The 24,974-nt window shown below is 38.6% G+C and overlaps 1 protein-coding gene across 2 annotated transcripts in view; it reads right to left on the bottom strand.

Moving 5' to 3' along the window:
* The window catches only part of FAM149B1 (family with sequence similarity 149 member B1), an 86,189-nt gene that overhangs the window by 7,607 nt on the left and 53,608 nt on the right, over nt 1-24,974 (bottom strand). For both annotated transcript variants that reach the window (XM_039235225.1, XM_039235226.1), the window contains exons 8-9: nt 2,894-3,018; nt 1,162-1,268 (exon numbers count right to left, since the gene is read on the bottom strand). In XM_039235225.1, coding sequence (XP_039091156.1) covers nt 1,162-1,268; nt 2,894-3,018 — 232 coding nt within the window. The remainder of the gene's footprint in view (nt 1-1,161; nt 1,269-2,893; nt 3,019-24,974) is intronic.

The following is a 24,974-nucleotide window of genomic DNA, read 5'->3' as shown; positions in this document are numbered from 1 at the left end:
CACACACACACACACACACACTTTTTAAGTAATCTTTACACCCCAGCATGGGGCTTGAACTCAGTCCCAAGATAAAGAGTCACATGCTCTTCGAACTGAGCCATCCTGGTGCCCCTTGAACACCTATATTAATTAGACTCTTTACCTTCAGTTCCTCCTGCTTCAATCCAATCTATGTTCTGCTGTAAAATCTATCTTTCAAATACTGATTTAAATATATGTGCTCCTAGGTGAAATTCATATATTGCTGGCAGGAGGGTCAGATGGTGTAATTAACTTTGGCAAACTGTATGGCAGGTTCTTATAAAGTTAAACTTATCTATCCTATGGCACTTTATACATGCTGACCCTAGAAAAATGAGGCCATACGTCCGCAAAAAAGACCAGTGCAAGAATGTTTATAATGCCTTTAAGCATAACAACCCCAACCTGGAAACACCTCAGGTGTTCACTAACAGGAGAATGGATAAACAAATTGTGGTGTATTCTTACAGTAGAATATTACTTAGCAACAAAAGAGAAGATCATGTGCAACAACATAAATGGATCTCAAAAACATGGCATTCAAACCCCCCAGTCTGGTCCCAGCCTTCATTAATTTCATAGTACTCTTTCCCACTAATCACACCATGATATCTGTTTTAATTCTGAAAAATAATCAATGATCTTGGGTCAGAACCAATAAATTGTGACCTACTCCTTTTCTTATAGCAAAACTGGTCTGCTTTCTCTTCTGAATAGTTCTTTCTTGTTTCCAAATCTTTTCCCACACCATTCCTCCTACCTGCAATAGCATTGTTGCTCTTCTCTATTTATTCAAACTCCCATCTTTGAAGGAAAAGTTCAAACCTACAGTTATGCACCAAAATGCCTCCACTCTTTGGGACCACCATGCATTCACTCTGGGTACCACACACTTGACATTCAGTCACAAAGATGCCCTATGTGGGTCTCTCTTTACCCGTTTGTGTCTTCTCTTTCCAGTTACATTATTGGCTCCTTTAGGGTGGAAACCATTTCCTTAGATGTTTTTACTTCCCAAATTTCTCTAGTTGCTTGGTAGATACTCAGCATGCATACTGATCAACTGATGTAGCTTTCCTTTTATTTCTCAGTGTTCTATGTAAACTCTAGAATCTATTAAAACTTTATACATCTTACAGTAACTTGTCCATTAGGGAGAGATTTCTTGGCTGTAGAGGCATCCCATGAACCAAGAGACCATTCACATTTGGCTGATGACCACTTGCTGCTTGACAGAGATTCATCTACATGTCAAAAGAAAATGTTACTTGTATTGGTTGGTGAAAATACTTGGTTTCCCAACTTTGCCAAAAGATAGTATTTTCAAATTAGGAGATCTGTACTTTTTTCTCCTATGCCTCAACTTTTTTAACATCTTTCACGAGTAGCCTAGCTGGGGCTCCAAGTCCACTGTTAAAATGACAAGTCAGAGTCCTTCTCTCTTCATTTTTAAATGTCACCAGGTAAGGGAAGCCTGATCAACTGAGATGAAAGACGTTAACAGCTACTCTGATAGGGGATAGAGGACTTTATTACTATCATTATTTATATTACATTAGAAAAGAAAACAAAATATGAAATAAAAATAGAAAAAGAGTAAACTCTGACATAATCTCTTTCACCATCAAACAGTCTTACACTCTGCATAAACATCCTTTCTCTTTCACTACCTCTGGAGCAGTCAGCTATCATCATAACCTAAATTCTGAAAACTTTTATTAGAAAGAGTTAATCTTATTTGTTCTAGTGTTAGCAGGATTTAATCTTCCTTGGACTAACATTGCCACCTTGAAGTGCTTTTGATTTTCTCTGTCAGATCATCAGTTCAGTGCCCTTCCTGGCCATCTTCTTCTGCCATAGCATGCATTTTCTTCCTACTTTCTCTAAGGAATCTTTGGATTAATGCTTCTCTTTCCTTTGGTCACTAAGAGCCAGAAACATTTAAGTTAACTATTCATAACTTAGGCTACCTAACCCATAGTCAGACCACTTAAGTTAGCATGTTAGAAGTATTTTATTACCACCAAGAACATTAGTTCACCTGGTTAAGCCACCAGTGTGATACGATATGGATGGGCCTTATTGATTTTATTTTTATGTAACACATTTGTAAATCCAGCAGGACAATATCAGACCAGTATACCAACAAAGCAAACACTAGACCTGGTAGTAAAACCCAGTGATGGTGAGCGTGGCTCAAGGATTAGAATCCATCCCCCTCTCCTTTTTTTTGGCCACAGGTAACACTGAGAAACGACCATGTAGGAACTGGGACTAGATGAAGGGATGAGACCAGGCTCATCAGGCTTCTGCAAGAAATGGCTGTTCTTATGCCTGTCCACAGATTTATTTATTTATTTATTTTTGCCTGTCCACAGATTTAATTGGGACTACTTTTTCCTTTGGTTTGCTTTTTATGCCTGTTATTAATGAGACTAAACATCCAAAAGGCAAAAAAAAAAAAAAAAAATCAATAGATTCAAATACCAAAAATAAAACCCAGGTAGGCTGAGGGAAGAGGAAAAGGAGTCAAAATGGAGAAATTCAAAGAATAAGATGTTACCTTTTTCATCATATCCTTTATTCTCCCAAACAGACTTAGGCCTGCAATCAGGCAGCAATAGCTGATTCTACATTGCATAACTTATGGATGACTTTTAAAAAGAGCTGACTAAATATTAACCCTAATTTGCTATTAATTTTTTAAACTGAAATTAAACTTATCAGTGCAGAGTCACTGGATTACTGGGATAAACACATTACTGAAAACAGTCAAGTCATAAATAATAAAATTAAGGCAAATAACTCTGAGCAAGCTTCTGGCAAGAACAGTCCTAGGTTCTCCAGCACATTCCTGTATGGTGCTTACTGTATTTGAGGTGATGGACGGCACCTTTGACTGTGGCACTCGAGGTAAGACCAACGGTTGTGGTTCACTCAGCACACAGGGGCTTTCTGAAACTGGTCTGGTGTTTGCAACATTACTCTCATCATCTGAACAAAGGAATAGAATCTATTATCCATGGATATCTTTGGAGCCACAGCAAAACTGAAAAATAATTTACCCTGAGAATTCATAATCTCAAGATAAACTTCATTCATTTTTGCAGCCCAACTTAATACCACCTGCATGGTTCAAACAAAACAAAACACACAAAAAGCCCTCAAATTAAGTTAAAGTGGTTTCCAAGGCTGGTGAGGCCTGCTGGTACTCGACAGAAGGAAAAACAGCTCTAGAGCAAAGCTGTCCAATGGAACACTTGAAGTTGATGGAAATACAATACTCTACATATGCACTGTCCAATATAATGGCCTCCAGTTACATTGGCTCTAAAGCCCTTAAATCTAGCTAGTGTTATAACCAAGCAGATTTGGAAAAGAAAAAAACACTACAGAAGAGAATAGAATTGCTAAAATTAAAACAGCAGAGTAATAGATTAGATACTACTGAACACAGAATTAGTGAACTAGAAGAAAAATGTGAGGAAATAATTTTGAATTCAGTGCAGAGGAAAAGATGAAAAATATGAACTATACACTAAAAATAATTTTACTGTATGTAAATTATAGCTTAATTTTAAAAATGGATAAAGCCACAATGAAGTGTCCTTTTACATGTTGTCAAAAAATGTTGATCAATAAATACTGATGAAACTGTCAACACAGGAACTTGTGTACTTGTTAATGGACATACAGAACTGGTATGGGACAATCACTTTGGATAATTTGGTGTTACTAGTAAGTTGAAGATACATATTTTCTATGACCCAGCAACTGTATTCCTTGGTATATACCCTAAAGGAAATCTTGCACATGTGTACTAAGAAATGTTCAAGATTGTTTATAGCATCATTGATCATAATTGCAAAACACTGGATTTTGGGATTTTAGCACTTCTCACCATCAGTTATGGCTCCAAAGCTCAACTCAAGATGAGGAATCATGTTTCTGAGTAGAACTGATATATACTCTGGGTCTTCATTGTTTCTAAATCACTTCCATTATCATCACTTGGTTTTCTGTTCTGGTTTCATTCAGAGAAAAGTATGTCTTTTCTTGACAAAAATGTCCAGTGAAGCTTGTTTCCACAAGGTTAATAGCAATAATAATTATTCATTTTAATTAATTGTTTTTGTTTTAAAATATTCTTTCATGAAAAAGGAGTGCCTGGGTCACTCAGTCAGTTAAGCATCTTTCTTTTGATTTCTCCTCAGACTATGATCTTGTGTTTCATGGGATGAAGCCCCACATCGGGCTCTGAGCCTGCTTGGGATTCCTCTCTCTCTCCCTCCCTCTCCCTCTCCCCTTGCTCCCCCTAAATAAATAAATATTTTAAAAAATATTCTTTCATAATTTGGATTTTAAAAATGGCTTGATTAAAAGTTAAATGACTAGGGACACCTGGGTGGCTCAGTCAGTTAAGCATCTGACTCTTGATTTTAGCTCAGGTTATGATCTCATGGTTTGTGAGTTCAAGTCTTGTGTTGGGCTCTGCACTGACAGTGTGGAGCCTGCTTGGGATTCTCTCTCTCCCCCACCCCTTTGTCTCTCTGCCCTTCCCCCCTCTCAAAATAAACTTAAAAAAAGTTTAAAGGACTGTTAAAAATAACAAGTTATAAAAATAAATGTTTATATTTCCTCAGAGTTTTGTATACTTTGAGGTTACAGTTGACAAACCTTAAAATACCACAAGTTGTCACATGGTCCTATGCAGTTTGGCTTTGTTCCTCATGTAGAGGTAGAAAAAGTTGCTTTAGTAGTAGGGGTAGGTTTGTACTAGTATCTGCAGGTTGGCTCTGACAGCAACTATCCATCTGGTCCACACCAAAGCCAAAAATGCAAGAGTTATTTCCATATTTCAAGATGTTATTTTTAAAAAGTAGTGATAATATCTAACATTTATTACACTCTTACATATTCCAGGAACTATTTTATATACTTTAATGTAACTCATTTATTCCTTACAGAACCCTATGAGAATTAGTATCATATTAATACAGATAAAGAAACTGAATCACATATATATTGAGTCCGTAAAAATATACATCGCCACATCCATATATTTACAAGGGTTTATGGCTGCATTCAAGGGCAGAGCTGAGTAATTGCAACAGCCCAACCTTGGTAAATTGTGAAAGGTGAAATGAAAGTTTTCTCTGATATCTCCGTGGTTGATACTGAGAAATTGAAAGAGTTTATGTATTTATCACCAGTGTTTGACTGGGGCACCTGGCTGGTTCAGTGAGTATAGCATGTGACTCTTGATCTCAGATCGTGAGATCAAGCCCCATGTTGGGCAGGAAGCCTACTTAAAATTGAAAAAAAAAAAGTATTGCAGTTTGGACATGACTTTATAATTTATCTCATAATATCAAAAACTTAAACTCATAAACCAGTTAGTTATTTGTTTTGTTTTTAGAGAATGGAGAAAGTGCAGAGAGAGGGAGAATCACAAGCAGAGCTCCACACCTAGCACGGAGCCCAACATGGGTCTCCATCTCCACTCTGAGATTATGACCTGAGCCAAAAATCAAGAGTCAGGTGTTTAACCAGCTGAACCATCAGGTGCCCCTAAACCAGTTAGTTTTTAAAGGGTGTTGGTTCTAAACTCTAATACTAGTTTTAAAAGAGAACTTGACAGGCATACAACAGAGTGGCTTAAAAAAGAACCCACATAGACAGTATCAAATAGAGCAAACATGGAGCAACTGGAACTTTCATACAATACTGAAGAGTGTAAATAGATGCAACCACTTTGGAAAATTTTTTGACAGTAGCCACTAAAGTTGGAATAACATATGACCATTAGTGCTACTTTTAGTAATCTAGTACATACATAAAAGACACATACAAGAACATTCCTACCAACACTATATGCTGGTAAACATAAACTGCAAACTACTCAAATGTCCATCAACAGTAAAATGTGATACAGTCATAAAATAGAATATAACAATGAAAATATTGGGGCACTTGGGTGGCTCAGTTGATTGAGTGTACATCTTCAGCTCAGATAATGGTCTCATAGTTCACAGATCCAAGTCTTCTGTCAGGCTGTGTGCTAACAGCTCAGAGCCTGAAGCCTGCTTCGAAATCTGTCTCCCTCTCTGTTCCTCCCCAACTCTCTTGCGCGCTCTCTCGCTCTCTCTTGCTCTCTCTCAAATAAAGGTTAAAAAATGTTTTTAACCAATGAAAATATTACAAGCAGAACAGTTGAATTTAGCAATGTTGAGTTTAAAAAGATGCAGAATGGTATAGACTGTAGAAATGCACTCTTATAAAGTTATAAAAAATAAAAAAGACAAAATTAATCCTAATAAGTTAGAATAGGGTTACTCTTAGGGATGTAGGAGTTTAGTAAAGTGACTGAGAGAAACCATGAGAGGGTCTTGTGAAGTTTTGGTAACGTTTTATTCTTGGTCTGGGCGCTGGTCATAGTGCACATCTACATCCTTGCCAACTCTTGCTATTTTGTTGTTTTTTAAATTTCTGTCTGATGTGGAGCTCAAACTCAACCCTGAGGTCAAGAGTCTCATACTCTACTGACTGAGCCAGCCAGATGCTCCAGCTCTTGTCTTTCGATACTAGCCATTCTGACTGGTGTGAGGTGATACCTCATTGTGGTTTTGATCAGCATTTCCCTGATGATTAGTGATATTGAGCATCTTTTCATCTGTCTGTTAGCCATCTGTAGGTCTTCTTTGGAAAAATGTTTATTCAGGTTCTATACCCATTTTTATTTTTATTTTTTTTTTATTTTTATTTTTTTTTATTTCTAGGAGAGAGAGAGACAGCGTGAGCAGGGGAGGGTCAGAGAGAGAGAGGGAGTCACAGACTGAAACAGGCCCCAGGCTCTGAGCTGGCAGTCAGCACAGAGCCCGACGCGGGGCTCGAACCCACGAACCGCGAGATCATGACCTGAGCGAAAGTCGGACGCCTAACCGACTAAGCCACCCGGGCGCCCCATCTATACCCATTTTTAAATCATTGTTTGGTGTTGAGTTGTGGGAGTTATGTGTAGATTTTGGATATTAATCTCTTACTGGATATCATTTGGAAATATCTTCTCCCATTCAGTAGGTTACCTTTTTGGTTTTGTTTTGTTTTTTATAGTTTCCTTTGCTGCACAAAAGCTTCTTAGTTTGATATAGTCTCATTTGTTTAGTTTTGGTTTTGTTTCCCTTGCCTGTGGAGACATATCCAAACATATTGCTAAAGCTGATGTCTATGAGTTTACTGCTTCTGTTTTCTTTTAGTAGTTTTATGTTTTCAACTCTTTACATCTTTAATCCATGGAGTTTATTTTTGTGTATACTATAAGTGGTCTCATTTCAATCTTTAACATATAGTTATCCAGATTTTCCAACACCGTTTATTGAAGAGACTGTCTTTCCAACATTGTATACTCTTGTCTCTTTTGTCATAGATTAATTGACCACATAAACATGGGTTTATTTCTGGACTCTTAATTCTGTTCCATTGATCTATGTGTCTGTTTTTGTCACAATACCATACGGTTTTGATTACTGTAGCTTTATAGTATAAATAGAATTCTGAGATTGTGATATCCGACTTTGTTCTTTTTCAAGATTGCTTGGGCTATTCAGGGCTTTCTGTGATTCCATACAAACTTTAGAATTTTTCATTCTACTTCTGTGAATAATGCTGTTGGTATTTTGGCAGGGATTGCATTGAATCTGAAGATTAATTTTCATAGTATGGATACTTTAACAAATTTAATTATTGCAGTTCATGATCATGCTAGATCTTTCCATTTATGTGTATAGTCTTCAATTTCTTTTATTAATGTCTTGTAGTTTTCAAAATACAGGTCTTTCACCTCCCTCAATAAATGTATTCCTATGTATTTTTATGTAAATGGGATTGTTTTCTTAAATTCTCTTTCTGCTATTTTTTGTTTTGTTTTTCATTCTGCTCTTTTGTTATTAGTGTATAGAAATGTAACAGATTTCTGTATGTTGATTTTGTATCTTGCAACTTTACTGAATTTATTTATTCTAACAGCTTTTTGCTGGACTCCTTAGGATTGTTATTATTATTTTTTATTTGTAATATGTCATCTGCAAATAGTGATAGTTTTCCCTCTTTCCAATTTGGATGCTTTTTTTCTCTCTTGTCTAATTGCTGTGGATAGGACTTCAAGTACTGCATTGAATATAAGTTGTGAAATGGACATCCTTGTCTTGTTTCTGATCTTAGAGGGAAAGCTTTCATGTTCTTTTTTTTTTTAATGTTTTATTTATTTTTAGGAGAGAGAGAGAGAGAGAGAGAGACAGCGTGAGCAGGGGAGGGTCAGAGAGAGAGGGAGTCACAGACTGAAACAAGCTCCAGGCTCTGAGCTGGCAGTCAGCACAGAGCCCGACGTGGGGCTCGAACCCACGAACCGTGAGATCATGACCCAAGCGAAAGCCGGATGCTTAACCGACTAAGCCACCCAGGTGCCCCAAAGCTTTCATATTCTTACTACTGAATATAATGTTAGCTATGGGTTTGACATATGTGGTATTTATTTTGTTGAGGTATGTTTCTTCTGTACCCACTTTGTTGAGAGTTTTTTATCATGAATGGATGCTGGATTTTGTCAAATGCTTTTTCTTTTTTAAAATTTCTTTTTTTAATAGTTTATTTTTGAGACAGAGACAGAGCATAAGTGAGGGGGAGGCAGAGAGAGAGAGGAGACATGGAATCTGAATAAGGCTCCAGGCTCTGAGCTGTCAGCACAGAGTCAGTCTAACGAGGGGCTCAAACCCACAAACCGTGAGATCATGACCTGAGCCGAAGTCGGACACTTAACCGAGAAGCCACCTACGCGCCCCCATCAAATACTTTTTCTATATCTATTGAGATGATCATATATTTTTATCCTCCATCTTGTCAATGCGTTGTATCACCTTGATTTGTGGATGTTGAACCATCCTTGCGTCATTGGAATAAATCCCACTTGATCTTGGTAAATGGTTCTTTTACTGTATTTTTAAATGTTTATTTATTTTAAGAGAGAGAGAGAGAGCACATAAGCTGGAGAGTGGCAGAGAGAGAGAGGGTAGGAGAATCCCAAAGATCTTTGCTGTCATTGCAGAGTCAGGGACTCAGTCTCATGAACTGTGAGATCATGACTTGAGTTGAAATTAAAAGTTGGACACTCAACCAAATGCGCCACTTGGGTGCCCCTGTTTTAATGTATTTTTAAATTCAGTTAAATGAATTTCAGCTAATGCTAATATTTTGTTGAAGATTTTAGTATCTATGTTCTTCAGATATATTGTTTTTGTGTTTGTCTTCTTTTGTATCAGGATAATTCTGGTCTTATAGAATGAACTTGGAAGCATTCCTTCCTCTTCTGGTTTGTTTTTTGGTTTTTGGGGTTTTTTTTGTTATGTTTTAGAATAGGTTGAGAGGGATAGATCTTATTTTTTGTTTTTGTTTTTCAATTTCTAGGAGATAGAGAGACAGCGTGAGCAGGGGAGGGTCAGAGAGAGAGGGAGATAAAGACTCTGAAACAGGCTCCAGGCTCTGAGCAGGCAGTCAGCACAGAGCCCGACGCGGGGCTCGAACCCAAGAACCGCGAGATCATGACCTAAGCGAAAGTCGGACGCTTAACCGACTAAGCCACCCAGGCGCCCTGAGAGAGAGGGATAGATCTTAACTTGTCTTTAAGTGTTTGCTAGAATTCACCTGTGAAGCATCACGTCCCAGACTTTTCTTGGAAATTCTTTTCTTACAAATTCAAAATATTGTTACTAGTAATTGATCTGTTCAGATTTTCTAGTTCTTCCTGACTTAGTCTTAGAGAATTATATGTTTCCATTAATTTATCTATTTCTTCTAGATTATCTAATTTGGCATATGATTTTTGATATAGTGTCTTACTATCCTTGTATTTCTTTTTATTCTTCTCTTTCATTTCTAATTTTATTTGAGCCCCTTTTTTAATGGTGAGTTTGATACTAAAAGTTTATCAATTTTAATTTTCTAAGAAACAGCCCTTAGTTTCAGTGATTTTTTTGGTAATTTTTTTTAGTCTCTAATTCATTTGTTTCCACTAAAAGCAGGATTATTTTTTTCCTTCTGCTAATTCTAGGCTTTGTTTTGCTTTGTTCTATTTTTCTAGTTCCTTTATGTGTAAATTTTGAAAGTTTCAGACTTTTCTTGGTTTTTGAGATAGCCCTGTATTGCTATAACCTTCCCTCTTAGAAGCACCTTTGCTGTGTCCCAAAGATTTTGAACCATCATGTTTTTATTTTCATTGTATCCAGGTATTTTTTAATTTCCTTTTCAATTTTTTTCATTGGCCGTTTAGTAATATGTTGTTTAGCCTCCATGTGTTTGTATTTCTTCCTGTGTTTTTCTTGTAGTGGATTACTCATTTCATACCATTGTGGTTGGAAAAGATACTTGATATTATTTAAATATTAAATTTATTGAGACTTATTTTGTGGCCTAACATGTGATATATCCCAGAGAATGTTTCTGCTATCTAAATGATCTACCCATAAATGTATATGGTGTGTTAAAGTCCCCTAGTATTATTGTATTATACTGTCCATTTCTCCCTTTATGTGTGTTAATATTTGCTTCATATATTTAGGTGCTCCTATGCTGGATGCATAGATATTTACAATTATATTCTCTTGGATTGATCCCTTCATTATTATGTAATGTTTCTCTTTGTCTCTTATTATACTCTTTGTTTTAAAGTCTGTTTTGTCTGATGTAAGTGTAGCTAATCCAGGTTTCTTGTGGTTTCCATTTGCATGAAATCTTTTTCTATCCCTTCACTTTTAGTCTCAGTGTGTCCTTAAATCTAAAGTGAGTTTCTTTTAGGCAGCATACATATGGATCTTGTTTTTTTATCTAGTCACCAAATTTCTTTTTATTTTTGAGAGAGAGCATGAGCAGGGGAGGGGCAGAGAGAGAGGAGGACAGAGGATCCAAACAGGCTCTGTGCTGACAACAGTGAGCCTGATGCCAGGCTCAGACACATGAACCATGAAATCATGACCTGAGCTGTCAGAAGTCAGATGCTCGGGCGCCTGGGTGGCTTAGTCGGTTAAGCGTCCGACTTTCGCTTAGGTCATGATCTCGCGGTTAGTGGGTTCGAGCCCCGCGTCGGGCTCTGTGCTGACTGCCAGCTCAGAGCCTGGAGCCTGTTTCAGAGTCTGTGTTTCCCTCTCTCTCTGACCCTCCCCTGCTCACGCTGTCTCTCTCTCTCCTAGAAATAAATAAAAATATTAAAAAAAAAAAAAAAAAGAAGTCAGATGCTCAATCAACTGAGCCACCAGACACCCCAGTCATCAGACTTCTTTTGATTGGAGCATTTAGTCCATTTACTTAAAGTAATTATTGATAGGTATTTACTTATGGCCATTTTGTTAATTGTTTTCTTGTTATTTTTACATTCGTCCGTGTTCCTTTCTTCTTTTTTTGCTCTCTTCCCTTGTGGTGTGATGTCTTCCATTGTTATTTTTGGATTCCTTTCTCTTTTGTGTGTGTATCTGTCATAGGTTGTCAGTGTGGTTACCATGAGGCTCATTTATAACATTCTTTGTATATATAGCAGTCTATTTTAAGTTGATGGTTGCTTAAGTTTGAATATATTTTGAAAGCACGAGATTTTTATTCCTTCATGTTTTATGTATATGATATCATGTTTTACATCTTTTAATTTGGTGTATCTTGACCAATTTTTGTAGGTATAATACATGTTATTACTTGTAGTAGCTTTATAAATGATTGGTTACTACCATTACTATCTGTTTGCTTTTAACAGTAAAATACTTTTCTTTTAAAAATTTTCTTACTTGTAGTTATGGCTTTTTCATTTCCATTTAAAGAAACCCCTTTAACATTCTTTGTACGTTTGGTTTAGTAGTGATGAACTCGAACTTTTGTTTGTCTGGGAAACTCTTTACGCTTTCATTTCTGAATGATAACCCTGCCAGGTAGTATATTCTAAATTGTAGGTTATTCATTTCAGCACTTTAAATATAGTATGCCACACCCTTCTGGTTTGCAGTTTCTACTCAAATATCATTCCCCTGTATGTAACTGTTATCTTTTCTCTTGCTGCTTTTAAGATTTGTTGTCTTTGATTTTTTTAATGTTTTTTTGTTTATTTCTGAGAGAGAAAGAGACAGCGTAAGCAGGGGAGGGTTAGAGAGAGAGGGGGATACAGAATCTGAAACAGACTCCAGGCTCTGAGCTGTCAGCACAGAGCCCGATGCAGGGATTGAACCTACAAACTGTGAGATCGTGACCTGAGCTGAAGTCGGATGCTTAACCGACTGAGCCACCCAGGCACCCCATATTTGTCTTTAATTTTTTGCCATTTTAATTATTATGTGTCTTGGTGTGGACTTACTTAAGTTCATCATATTTGAATTTCTCTATGATTCCTGGGCCTGGATGTCTGTTTTCTTCCCAAGATTAGAGATGTTTTGGCTATTAGTTTTTCAAATAAGTTTGAAGTATTCTTCAAATATTGTCTTTTCTCTCTCTCTTTCCTTCTGTGATCCCTGCAATGTGAATGTCATTACACTTAGTGTTATCAGGGAGGTCTCTTAATCTATTCTCTTTTTAAAATGCTTTTTCTTTTTGGTGTTCAGTTTGGTTGCTTTCCATTACCCTGTCTTCTAGATCACTGAACCATTCTCCTGCATCCTCTAAACTGTTGTTGATTTCCTCTGGTGTATTTTTCACTTCAGTTACTGTATTTTTCAATCTGACTGGTTTTTTTAAAAAAATATTTTCTATACCTTTCTATCCCCCACTGTTCTCTCAAGTCCAGTGAGTATCTTTAAACTCCTTAGTAGGTAGATTGCTTATTCCCATTTCATTTAGCTCTTTTTCTATTGTTTTGTCTTGTTCTTTCATTTCAACCTATTCCTTGGTCTCCTGAATTTTTCTGACTCAGTGTTTGCTTCTACATATTAGGCCTGATTTTGAAAGTGGTTGTCTTATGTAGAAGGTGTCCTGTGGTGCCTTATAGTGCATTCACCCTGGTCACTGGAACCAGGTGCTGCAGGGCTATCCCCTGTGTGGGCTACCTGCACCCTCCTGTTGTGCTTGACCCAAGACTACTGTGGGAGCTCTTGTGGGAAGTATTTTCCTCTTGAGCACCTCACTGAGAGGCCTGGCTGAAACTACTGTAGGCTTAATGGTAGGTGGGACTAGCCCTCAGCCTAGCTGTTGCAGTGACCCACTGTGACTGCTGCAGGTGCAGTATTTGGCAGGTCTTGCCCCTGGTGTGGCTAGCTGAGAGACATAGCAGCAGTTACTGTCGACATTCTGGTGTGTCACTTTACTTTCCCCACTTCCCGGGGCAGGCATCACTTTGTAGATGAGCTGCTCATGGCCAAGGCTGACTGCCAGGTGTGGCAGGGTGCCAGCCACTTTTGGAAGCAGCTGCTGAGTTGGTAGGGTTGGCTGGGGTGGTACCACAGGGGAATGCTAGAGCAGAGCAAGTAATCCCAACATGATAGATGGAGGTGTCAGAACTGGCTCCCACAAGTGTCTGGCTATCTTTGCTGGGTTAGGAAAGGATAATGGTATCTGCAAGTACTTCTCTTCTTAGAGAAAGCTGCCACATATCCCTGCTTCTCTGGCACATGTCCTAAAATTAGTCAAGAAATTGCCAGGAAGATGATGGAAAATACCTAGGCTCTTTTTGCCCCATGAATACAACTAGATAACTATCAAATATCTAAGAAATAACCTGAGGACTGACAGAACAACTCTACAACTGAAGACAGAAGAGGCCACACTGAAGAAGGTAGGAAGTGCAGAGATGTGATTTGGGGGGAAATGGATCTCAGCTGATGTGGAGGAGTGGGAGCAATGAATGCAGAGAAGGGTGAGAGAGAGGGGAGCATACAGGGAAATACACAAGGAGAACGTTTCCCCATAGCCACTGGCTTAGAAAATGGGCTGAATTTCATGAGTTCTTGCAACCAGTGGGGCTTAAAGCCTGGAGTTTTAAAGGTCAGCAGGCTTGGCTAGGATAGAGCAGAGGGCACTGCACTGTTCTTTCAGAGAAGGTGGGCAAAGAACCTGGGAGCATAGAGGGTGGAAACGGCAATCTGAAGAAAGCCTGGCGCACACAGTAGGGGGATTATCTGTTCATCTTGGAATGTGTTCCTGAGAGCATTCACAGAGACACCACTCCAAGAACAAAGGAGCTGGCCCCTTTGTTCCTTCCCCATCCCTCAGCATAAACAGTCTCCTGTGGGAAGAAGCACAGTGCACACACCAGCTGTCTAACTTGCTTATACTGAGCCCCACACCCTGCACTCCAATGGAACTGTCCTTCTCAGTCATCTAACTTTGTCCCAGTGTGGCAGGACCTTCCCCAGAAGACCAGCACAAACCCTGCTTATACCACATCTCCCAAACAGTTTTACAGGGCCTCAGGTCCAGTGGAGGTGGTGACAGGTCTCATTTCACAAGCACATCAGAACATACCTAGTTTTAATTCACCACATCGAGGCTTGGGACCATACACTTGCCCACTGCAGGCAAGGCAAGCCTCTGCAGATGACTGACATGAAGGACAGTGCAGACAGAACACAACAGCATAGCATATGCAGCACACGCATGGCCTGAAGCGCCAGGCCCTGGGCACTAGATGACCTCTTCTTCATAAGGCCATTACTCTCAGGAACAAGAGATATAACTGGCTTTTCTAGAACACAGAAGTGGGCAGAGACTTAGTCAAAATGAGAAGACAGAGGAATTTATCCAAAATGAAAAAACAAGATAAGGTCATGGCCAGAGATCTAAGTGAAACAGATATAAGTAGCATGCTTGATGGAGAATTTAAAGCAACAATCACGAGGGCACCCACTACACTTGAGAAAGGAATGGAGGAGATCAGTGAGACCCTTACCACAGAGATAAAAGAGTTAAAAAAGAGCCAGGGATGAAGAGTGCAATAAACAAGATTAGAAATATGCATGATGCAAAGAACAGCAGGTTGAAAGCAGCAGAAGAACAAATTTATGACATACAGGACAAAATGATAGAAAGCAATGAGGGTGAACAAAAGAGAAAGAAGAATTATGCAAATCAAGAATAGACTTAAGGATATGGGAACCAAATTGACAATAAACTATTTTAAGAAAAGAATAGACTTAAGGAACTCATGACTGTATCAAACATTATATTTGTATTCTAGGAGTCTCAGAAGAGGAGAGAGAAAAGGGGCCAGAAAATTTATTTGAAGAAATAATAGATGAAAACTTCCCTAATCTGAGGAAGGAAACATATCCAGATCCAGGAGGCATTGAGAATTCCAATCAAAGTCAAAAAAGGCAGGCCATACCAAGACATATTGTAATTAAATTTGCAAAATAAAGTGATGAAGAAAGAAATTTAAAAGCAGCAAGACAAAAGAAGTAATTAACTTACAAAGAAAACCCATAAGGCTTGCAAGAGATTTGTCAACAGAAACTTGACAAGCCAATAGGGAGTGGCATGAAATATTCAGAGTGCTGAATGGGAAAAATCAACAACCAAGAATACTCTATCCAGCAAGGCTGATTCAGAATAGAAGGAGAGTGGGAAGCTTGGGTGGCTCAACTGGTTGAGAGTCTGACTGTAGGTTATGATCTCCTGGTGCTTGAGTACAACCCCTGCATTGAGCTTGATGCTGTCAGTGCAGAGCCTGCTTTGAATCCTCTGTCTCCCTCTCTCTCTGCCCCTCCCCTGTTCATGCTCTCTCTCAAAAATAAACAAACAAAAAAATATAGGAGAGAAATAGTTTCCCAAACTAACAGTTTGTGACCACTACAACAGCGCGGCAAGAAATACTAAAGGGGACTCTCTGAGTGGAAAGATTGACTAAAAGTGACAGTATAAAGGCAGAAAAAACAAAATCAGTAAAAATGAGCATTTCTATAAAAAATCAGTCAAGAAACTTACAAAAAAAGGATATAAAATATAATATATACTTAAACTGTGGGGAGGAAAGGAAAAAATGAATGGGCTCAAACTTAAATGACCATCAACTTAATATAGACTGCCATAGGCAGAAGAGGTTATATACAAACATGATAGTAACAAGATATCAAAATCCACTAACATGCCAAAAGTATAAGAAGGAAACCCAGATATATCACTAAAGAAAATGCCAAAACATAAAAAAGATGGCAGAAAAACAGACACTGAGATCAATGGAACAGAATAGTGAGCCCAGAAATGTACCCACAAACGTATGGCCAACTAATCTTTGACAAAACTGGAAAGAATATCCAATGGAATAAAGGCAGTTTCTTCAGCAAGTGGTGCTAGGAAAACTGGACAGAGACATGCAGAAAAATGAACCCGGACCACTTTCTTACACCATACACAAAAATAAACTCAAAATGGATGAAAGGCCTAAATGTAAGACAGGAAGCCATCAAAATCCTACAGGAGAAAGCAGGCAAAAACCTCTTTGACCTTGGCTGCAGCAACTTCTTACTCAACATGTCTCTGGAGGCAAGGGAAACAAAAGCAGAAATGAACTATTAGGACCTCATCAAAATAAAAATCTTCTGCACAGCAAAGGTAACAATCAGCAAAACTAAAAGCAGTCGATGGAATGGGAGAAGATATTTGCAAATGACATATCAGATAAAGGGCTAATATCCAAAATCTATAAAGAACTTATCAAACTCAATAGCCAAAAAACCAATCCAGTGAAGAAATGGGCAGAAGACATGAATAGACACTTCTCCAGAGAAGACATCCAGATGGCCAACCGAAACATGAAAAAATGCTCAACATCACTCATCATCAGGGAAATACAAATCAAAACCATAATGAGATACTACCTCACACCTGTGAGAATGGCTAACGTTAACAACTCAGGCAACAACAGATGTTGGCGAGGATGCAGAGAAAGGATCTCTTTTGCACGGCTTGTGGGAATGCAAACTGGTGCAGCCACTCTGGAAAACAGTATGGGAGATCCTCAAAAAATTAAAAAAAAAACTACCCTATGACCCAGCAGTTGCACTACAGGTATTTATCCAAAGGATACAGGTATGCTGATTCAAAGGGGGCACATTTACCCTAATGTTTACAGGAGTGAATATTGACAATGGCCAAAGTATGGAAAGAGCCCAAATGTCCATCAATGGATGAATGGATAAGAAGTGGTATATATATACAATGGAGTATTACTCGGCAATCAAAACGAATAGAATCTTAGCATCTGCAGCTATGTGGATGGAACTAGAGGGTATTATGCTGAGCAAAATTAGTCAATATGACTTCACTCATGTGAGGACTTTAAGATACAAAACAGATGAACATAAAGAAAGGGAAGCAAAAATAATATAAAAACAGGGAGGGGCACAAAACAGAAGAGACTCTTAAATATAGAGAACAAAAAGAGGGTTGCTGGAGGGATTGTGGGAGGGGGAATGGGCTAAATGGGTAAAGGGCATTAAGGAATCTACTCCTGAAATCATTGTTACACTATATGCTAACTGATTTGGATGTAAATTTAAAAAATAAATGTTAAAAAATGCACAAAAGAGAAAAAGACAAGAAAGGATCAGAAAATTTCTAGAAATAAACACAAGTAATTAAATGGCAATAAATATGTAAAAAAATAATTACTTTGAGTGTAATCAGACTAAAGGCTCCAATCAAAAGACATAGTGTGTCAGAATAGATTAAAAAAACAAGACCCATCTATATTATGCCTATAAGAGACTCATTTTAGACCAGAAAGACACCTGCAGATTCAAAGTGGGAGGATGGAGAAGCATTTATCACACAAATGGATGTCAAAAGAAAGGCAGAATAGCAATACTTGTATCAAACTAGACTTTAAAACAAAAACTTGGTGACAAGAAACAAAGAATGGCGCTGTATTAATAATAAAGGGGACAATCCAAGAAGATCTAACAATTGTAAATATTTATGCATCTAACATAGAAACATACCAATACATAAAACGGTAACAAACATAAAGGAACTGATAATAATATAATAATAGGAGAATTTAGCACCCCACTTACATCAGTGGACATATCATCTAAATAGAAAATGAACAAGGAAACAATGGCTTTGAATGACACACTGGACTGGGTGTGCCTAATAGATATATTCAGAACATTCCATCCTAAAACAGCAGAATACACATTCTTTTCAAATGCACATGGAACATTCTCTAGAATAGATCACATATTTAGGCACAAATAAGCCTCAATAAATACAATAAGATTGAAATTCTACAATACACCTTTTCTGACAACATTATGAAACTAGAAGTCAACCACCCAAAGGAAAAAAAATCTGAAAAGACCCACAAATGTGTGGAGGTTAAATAACATACTGCTAAACAATGAGTGGGTCAACTAGGAAATAAAATAAGAAATAAAAAAGACATGGAGACAAATGAAAATATAATAGTCCAAAACCTTTGGGACGCAGCAAAAGCTGTCCTAAGGGGGAAGTATACAGCAATACAGACCTACCTTAAGAAGCAAGAAAAATCTCAAATAAACAACCTAACTTTACACCTAAAGGAGATAGAAAAATAATAAAGTGTAAAGCCAGCAGAAGGAAGGAGATAGTAAAGATGAGAGCAGATATAAGTCACATAAAAAATAAAAAATAAAACAATAGAGGGGAGAAGTTAAGATGGCAGAGAAGTAGGGGGACCTTGGACGTTTCCTAGTCCTTCAAACACAGCTGTATTGAGGTCAGATCACTTGGAACACACAGGAAGTCAATCTGTGAACTGGCAGAAGGATCTCTATAGTTAGAGGGAGACAGTGTGACAGGTGTGAGGTGCATGAAAGTGAATTCAGGGAGAGAAAAATGGCAGTGCCATGGAAGGGAGGGAACCCTTTTTGTGGAGAGACAATAGAGAGAGAAAGAGGGGTTCAGAGAGTGCAGCAGTGGTTTTGCACAAGAGGAAGACCTCTCTGGACCACGGACTGGGGAGCAGGAAGTACTGAGTATCCCAGGTTTTGTTTGTTTTTTCCAAGAAGCGTTTGGAGCTCAAACTCAAGTTTTGGAAATGTGCAACTTTCTCTGGAGGAGAGCTGTGGTGTATGCTTCTGGTGAACAGGGAGCTGACTCTAGAGTGCATAGAATGATGTAGAGATCTCCAGGCCACATTGGGAGAGAATATTCCCCTTCCTGGAGTACTTTTTGAAGAGGGTATATTGCCTCTCCAAGGGCAAAAGACCCTGCAGGTGCCAGCAAAAGGCCTTTCGTCAGCAGGGGACAGGCACACTCAGAGGAAATAAAAACTTTGGTGCTTTTAGTCGTGCTATACCATAGATTCCACACACTGTGCAGGTGTGGGACTGTTTTTCAGGGAGAAATGACATCAGACACAGTGTAGAAAGGCCCTAATCTGGAGGAGGAAGAGGTGGGTCCACACAGTGCTAGGTCCTTTAAGACTTTGAACTTTGCAGAAATACAAGCAATTATCAGGGAATACTATGAAAAATTATATGCCAACAAACTGGACAACCTAGAAGAAATGGAAAAATTCCAAACACACACATGCTACCAAAATTCAAATGGGAAGAGACAGAAAAATCTTAACAGACCCCTAACTAGTGAAGAAATTGAATCAGTTATCAAAAATCTCCCAACAAATAAGAGCCCTGGGCCAGATAGCTTTCCTGGGGAATTCTACCAGACATTTAAATCAGAGTTAATACCCATTCTTCTCAAGTTATTCAAAAAAATAGAAATGGAAGGAAAACTTCCAGACTCATTCTATGAAGCCAGCATCACTCTGATTCCCAAACCAGACAGAGACCCAGCAAAAAAAGAGAACTATAGGCCAATATCCATGATGAATACGGATGCAAAAATCCTCAACAAGATACTAGCAAACCGAATTCAACAGCATATAAAAAGAATTATCCAGCATGATCAAGTGGGATTCATTCCTGGGTTACAGGGCTGGTTCAGTATTCACAAATTAATCAATGTGATACATCACATTAACAAAAGAAAAGATAAAAACCATATTCATCCTGTCGACAGATGCAGAAAAAGCATTTGACAAAATACATCATCCCTTCTTAATAAAGACCCTTGAGAAAGTCGGGATAGAAGGAACTTACGTAAACATCATAAAAGCCATCCATGAGAAGCCCTCAGCTAACATCATCCTCAACGGGGAAAAACTGAGAGCTTTCGCCCTGAAATCAGGAACATGACAGGATGTCCACTCTCACCACTATTGTTTAACATAGTGCTGGAAGTCCTAGCATCAGCCATCAGGCAACAAAAGGAAATAAAGGCATCAGAATTGGCAAAGAGGAAGTCAAACTTTCACTTTTCACAGACGACGTGATACTCTACATAGAAAACCCAACAGACTCCACCAGAAGCCCACTAGAACTGATCCATGAATTCAACAAAGTTGCAGGGTACAAAATCAACGTACAGAAATCGGCTGCATGTATATACACCAATAATGGAGCACCAGAAAGAGAAATCAAGAAGCTGATCCCATTCACAACTGCACAAAAAACCATAAAATACCTAGGAATAAACCTAACCAAAGATATAGGAGATCTGTATGACGAAAACAATAGAAAATTTATGAAGAAAATTGAAACACACACAAAAAAGGGAAATCATTCCATGTTCATGGATCAGAAGAATAAATATTGTTAAAATGTCAGTACTACCCAAAGCAATCTACACATTCAATCAAAATTGCACCAGCATTCTTCTCAAGGCTAGAAAAAACAATCCTAAAATTTGAATGGAATCACAAAAGACCCCGAATAGCCAAACTAATATTGAAGAAGAAAACCGAAAGGGGAGGCATCACAATCCCAGACTTTAGCCTGTACTACAAAGCTGTAATCATCAAGACAGTAGGTATTGGCACAAAAAGAGCCACATAGACCAATGGAACAGAATTGAGAACTCAGAATTGGACCCACAAATGTATGGCCAATTAATCTTTGACAAAGCAGGAAAGAGTATCCAGATGGTGCTGGGAGAACTGGACAGCAACATGCAAGAGAATGAAACTAGACCACTTTTTTACACCATACACAAAAATAAACTCAAAATAGATAAAGGACTTGAATGTGAGACAGGAAACCATCAAAAACCCTAGAGGAGAAAGCAGGAAACAACCTCCTTGACCTCAACTGCAGCAATTTCTTACTTGACACAACCCCAAAGGCAAGGGAATCAAGAGCAAAAATGAAGTATTGGGACCTCATCAAGATAAAAAAGCTTCTGCATGGCAAAGGAAACAATCAATAAAATTAATAGGCAACCGATGGAATGGGAAAGATAGTTGCAAATGGCATATCAGATAAAGGTCTAGTATTCAAAATCTATAATGAACTCACCGAACTCCTATCCCAAAAAACAAATAATCCAGTGAAGAAAGGGGCAGAACATGAACAGACACTTCTCCAAAGAGGACATCTAGATGGCCAACAGACACATGAAATAATGCTCAGCATCACTCATCATCAGGGAAATACAAATCAAAACCACACTGAGATACCACCTCACACCGGTCAGAGTGGCTAAAATGAACAAATCAGGAGACTCTAGATGCTGGCAAGGATGTGGATAAATAGGCACCCTCCTACACTGTTGGTCGGAATGTAAACTGGTGCAGCCCCCCTGGAAAACAGTGTGGAGGTTCCTCAAAAAATTAACAACAGAACTCCCCTATGACCCAGCAATAGCACTGCTAGGAATTTGCCCAAGGGATACAGGAGTGCTGATGCATAGGGGCACATGAACACCAATGTTCACAGCAGCACTCTCAACAATAGCCAAATCATGGAAAGAGCCTAAATGTCCTTCAAGTGATAAATGGATCAAGAAGATGTGGTTTAGAGGCATAATGGAATACTACATGGCAATGAGAAAGAATGGAATCTGGCCATGTGTAGCAATGTGGATGGAACTCGAGGGTGTTATGCTAAGTGAAATAAGTCAGGCAGAGAAGGACAAATACCATATATTTTCACTCATAAGCAGAACAGGAGAAACCTAACAGAGGACCATGGGGGAAGGGAAGGGGAAAAATAGTTGCATAGAGGGAAGGAGGCAAACATGAGAGACTCTTGAATACTGAGAACAAACTAAGGGCCGATGGGGGAGGGGGAGAGGGAAAAAGGAGTGATGGGGCGAGCACTGGGTGTTATATGGTAACCAACCTGACAATAAACTATTAAAAAAATAAAAAGACTTTGAGCTTTGAATCACAGCCATGTGCCCCCCACCCCCCAAAAAATGCAGGAAAGTTGTGGCACAGGGTAAGCTGACTGCCCTCACTCTTCTGTGAGAGCTGCCTAAACAGCAGGGGTTGTGAGATGCCCTGTTCATGAAGGAGAGATTGCAGTGGTGCCATTTCCCCTCCAACACCCAAACAGTGGTACTTCAGAGAGTAACACAGAGGCCCCCAGTGGAGCCAAGAGCCACTTACACCAAACCCCTCTCCCCTGTGCCTGGCAACTGCTTATTTACTGGGGCATGACTGACTCTGTGCCAATGCAGCAGGACTCTCCTCTAGAAGACCAGGACAGCCAGCACCCCATGTGCACCATTGTACTGAATAACAAGTGCTTCAAAACGACTACAGCAGTTCTGGTAGAAATAGGACCAGGCTTACTTTTCTTTTGGAATAGGCTCTTAGTTTCTTATTTGTTTTTTCAATCCCCACCCCCCACCCCCAGGCTTCTTTTTTGCTTTTCTTTCTTTTTCCTTGGAATTAGCCTTACGGTTTTTGATTCACTTTTTGTTTTGTTTTTTTTTTTTTTTAATATTTTTTATTTATTTCTAGGAGAGAGAGAGACACAGCATGAGCAGGGGAGGGTCACAGAGAGAGGGAATCACAGACTGAAACAGGCTCCAGGCTCTGAGCTGTCAGTCAGCACAGAGCCCGACGCGGGGCCCGAACCCACGAACCGCGAGATCATGACCTAAGCGAAAGTCGGACGCTCAACCGACTAAGCCACCCAGGCGCCCCACTTTTTGTTTTGTTTTGTTTTGGAGGGGGGAGGATTTTTTGGTTCCCTTTCCTTTTCTCTTTTTTGGGGATCAGGGTTTTTCTTTTTTCCTTTTCCTTAGGCTTATTTCAACAATTAAACCACACCTAGCTAAAGGTCCAGACACTCCACACTGCAAGCAAGGAGCTCTGCAGACAACTGACCAGTGGGAAAAAGCAGCTAAAACACAACAGCAGAGTGCACATCGCATATACCAGAAATGCTTCTGGAAGTGCCAGGCCTTGGACAGTGTATAATCCCTTTTTGATGTAGCATTTCTCTCAGGTGCAGGAAATGTAGCAAGCTTTTAAAACACACAAAAGACACAATCTTAGCCAAAATGACAAGATGGAGGAATTCTCCCCAAAAGAAAATTCAGGAAGAAATCACAGCTATGGAATTGCTTAAACATATTTAAGCAATATATCTGAATAGTGATTTAAAATAACAGTCATACTAATAGCTCGGCTTGAAAAAAGCATAGGGGACACCAGAGAATACTTGCTGCAGAGATTAAAGTCCTAAAAACTAGTCAGACTGAAATAAAAAATGCTATAACTGAGATACAAAAACAACTGGATAGAATCAGGAGAATCAAAGGAAGAAGAGGAGAGAATAGATGATATAGAAGATAAAATTATGGAAACTAATAAAGTTGAAAATAAGACGAAAAGGAAAATCTTAGGTAATGAGAGGAGATTTAGAGAACGTGGTGATAAAATAAAACAAAAACAATATCTATATCATAGGAATCCTAGAAGAAGAGTGGAGAAGGTTTATTTGAACAAATTATAGCTGATAATTTACCTATCTTGGGGAAGGAAACAGGCATTCATGTCCAAGAGGCACAGAGAGCTCCCCTCAAAATCAACAAAAACCAGTCAACACCACAACATATCATAGTGAAAGTTGCCCAATATAAAGAGAGAATTCTGAAAGAAGCTAGGGGAAAAAGGTCATTAATCTACAAAGGTAGATACATAAGGTTAGTAGCACACCTATCCACTGAAACCTGGCAGGTCAGAAGGGAGTGGCAGGAAATACTCAATGTGCTGAATGCGAAAAATATGTAGCCAAAGATTTTTTTTTTTTTTTACAACCAGCAAGGTTGTCATTCACAGTTGGAAAGATAAAGGGTTTCCCAGATAAACGAAAACTAAAGGAGTTCATGGCCACTAAACTAGCCTTGCAAGAAATTTTAAGGGGGACTCTCTAAGTGGGAGAAAAGAAAAAAAAGAACCAAATGAAAGACTACAGTGGGTCAGAGAACATCATTAATAACACCAACTCTACAGTTAACACAATGGCACTAAATTCATATCTTTCAGTAATCACTCTGAATATAAATGGACGAAATTCTCAAATAATAAATAATAAAAGACATAATGTGTTAGAATGGATTAAAAAAACAAAATCTATCTATATGTTGTCTACAAGAGACTCATTGTAAAGATACCTGCAGATTGAAAGTGAAGGGATGGGGAACTATCTGTTATGCTAATTGAAGTCAAAAGAAAGCCAGTATAAGCCATACTTATATCAGACAAACTAGATTTTAAAACAAATACTCTAACGAGATGAAGAAGGGCATTATATCATAATTAAGGTATCTATCCATCAAGAATATCTAACAATTGTAAATATGCCCCCAACATGAAAGCACCCAAATAAATCACAAACATGAAAAAACTCATTGATAATAATGCAGTAATGTAGAGGCCTTTAATACCCCACTTACAGCAACGGAAAGATCATCTAAGAAGAAAATCAACAAGGAAACAATGGCTTTGACTGACACACTGAACTAGATGGACCTAATTCAGAACATCTCACCTTAAAACAGCAGAATACACATTCTTCTTGAGAGGATATGGAACATTCTCCAGAACAGATCACAAACTTGGTTGCAAATCAGCCCTCAACAAGTACAAAAAGATT

The sequence above is a fragment of the Hyaena hyaena genome, unplaced genomic scaffold, assembly GCF_003009895.1.
Source record: "Hyaena hyaena isolate Hyena2069 unplaced genomic scaffold, ASM300989v1 scaffold_97, whole genome shotgun sequence".
In the NCBI taxonomy this organism is placed as follows: domain Eukaryota; kingdom Metazoa; phylum Chordata; class Mammalia; order Carnivora; family Hyaenidae; genus Hyaena; species Hyaena hyaena.
The sequence above is the reverse complement of the archived record's forward strand: the minus strand, read 5'-3'. Positions and strand labels throughout refer to the sequence as shown.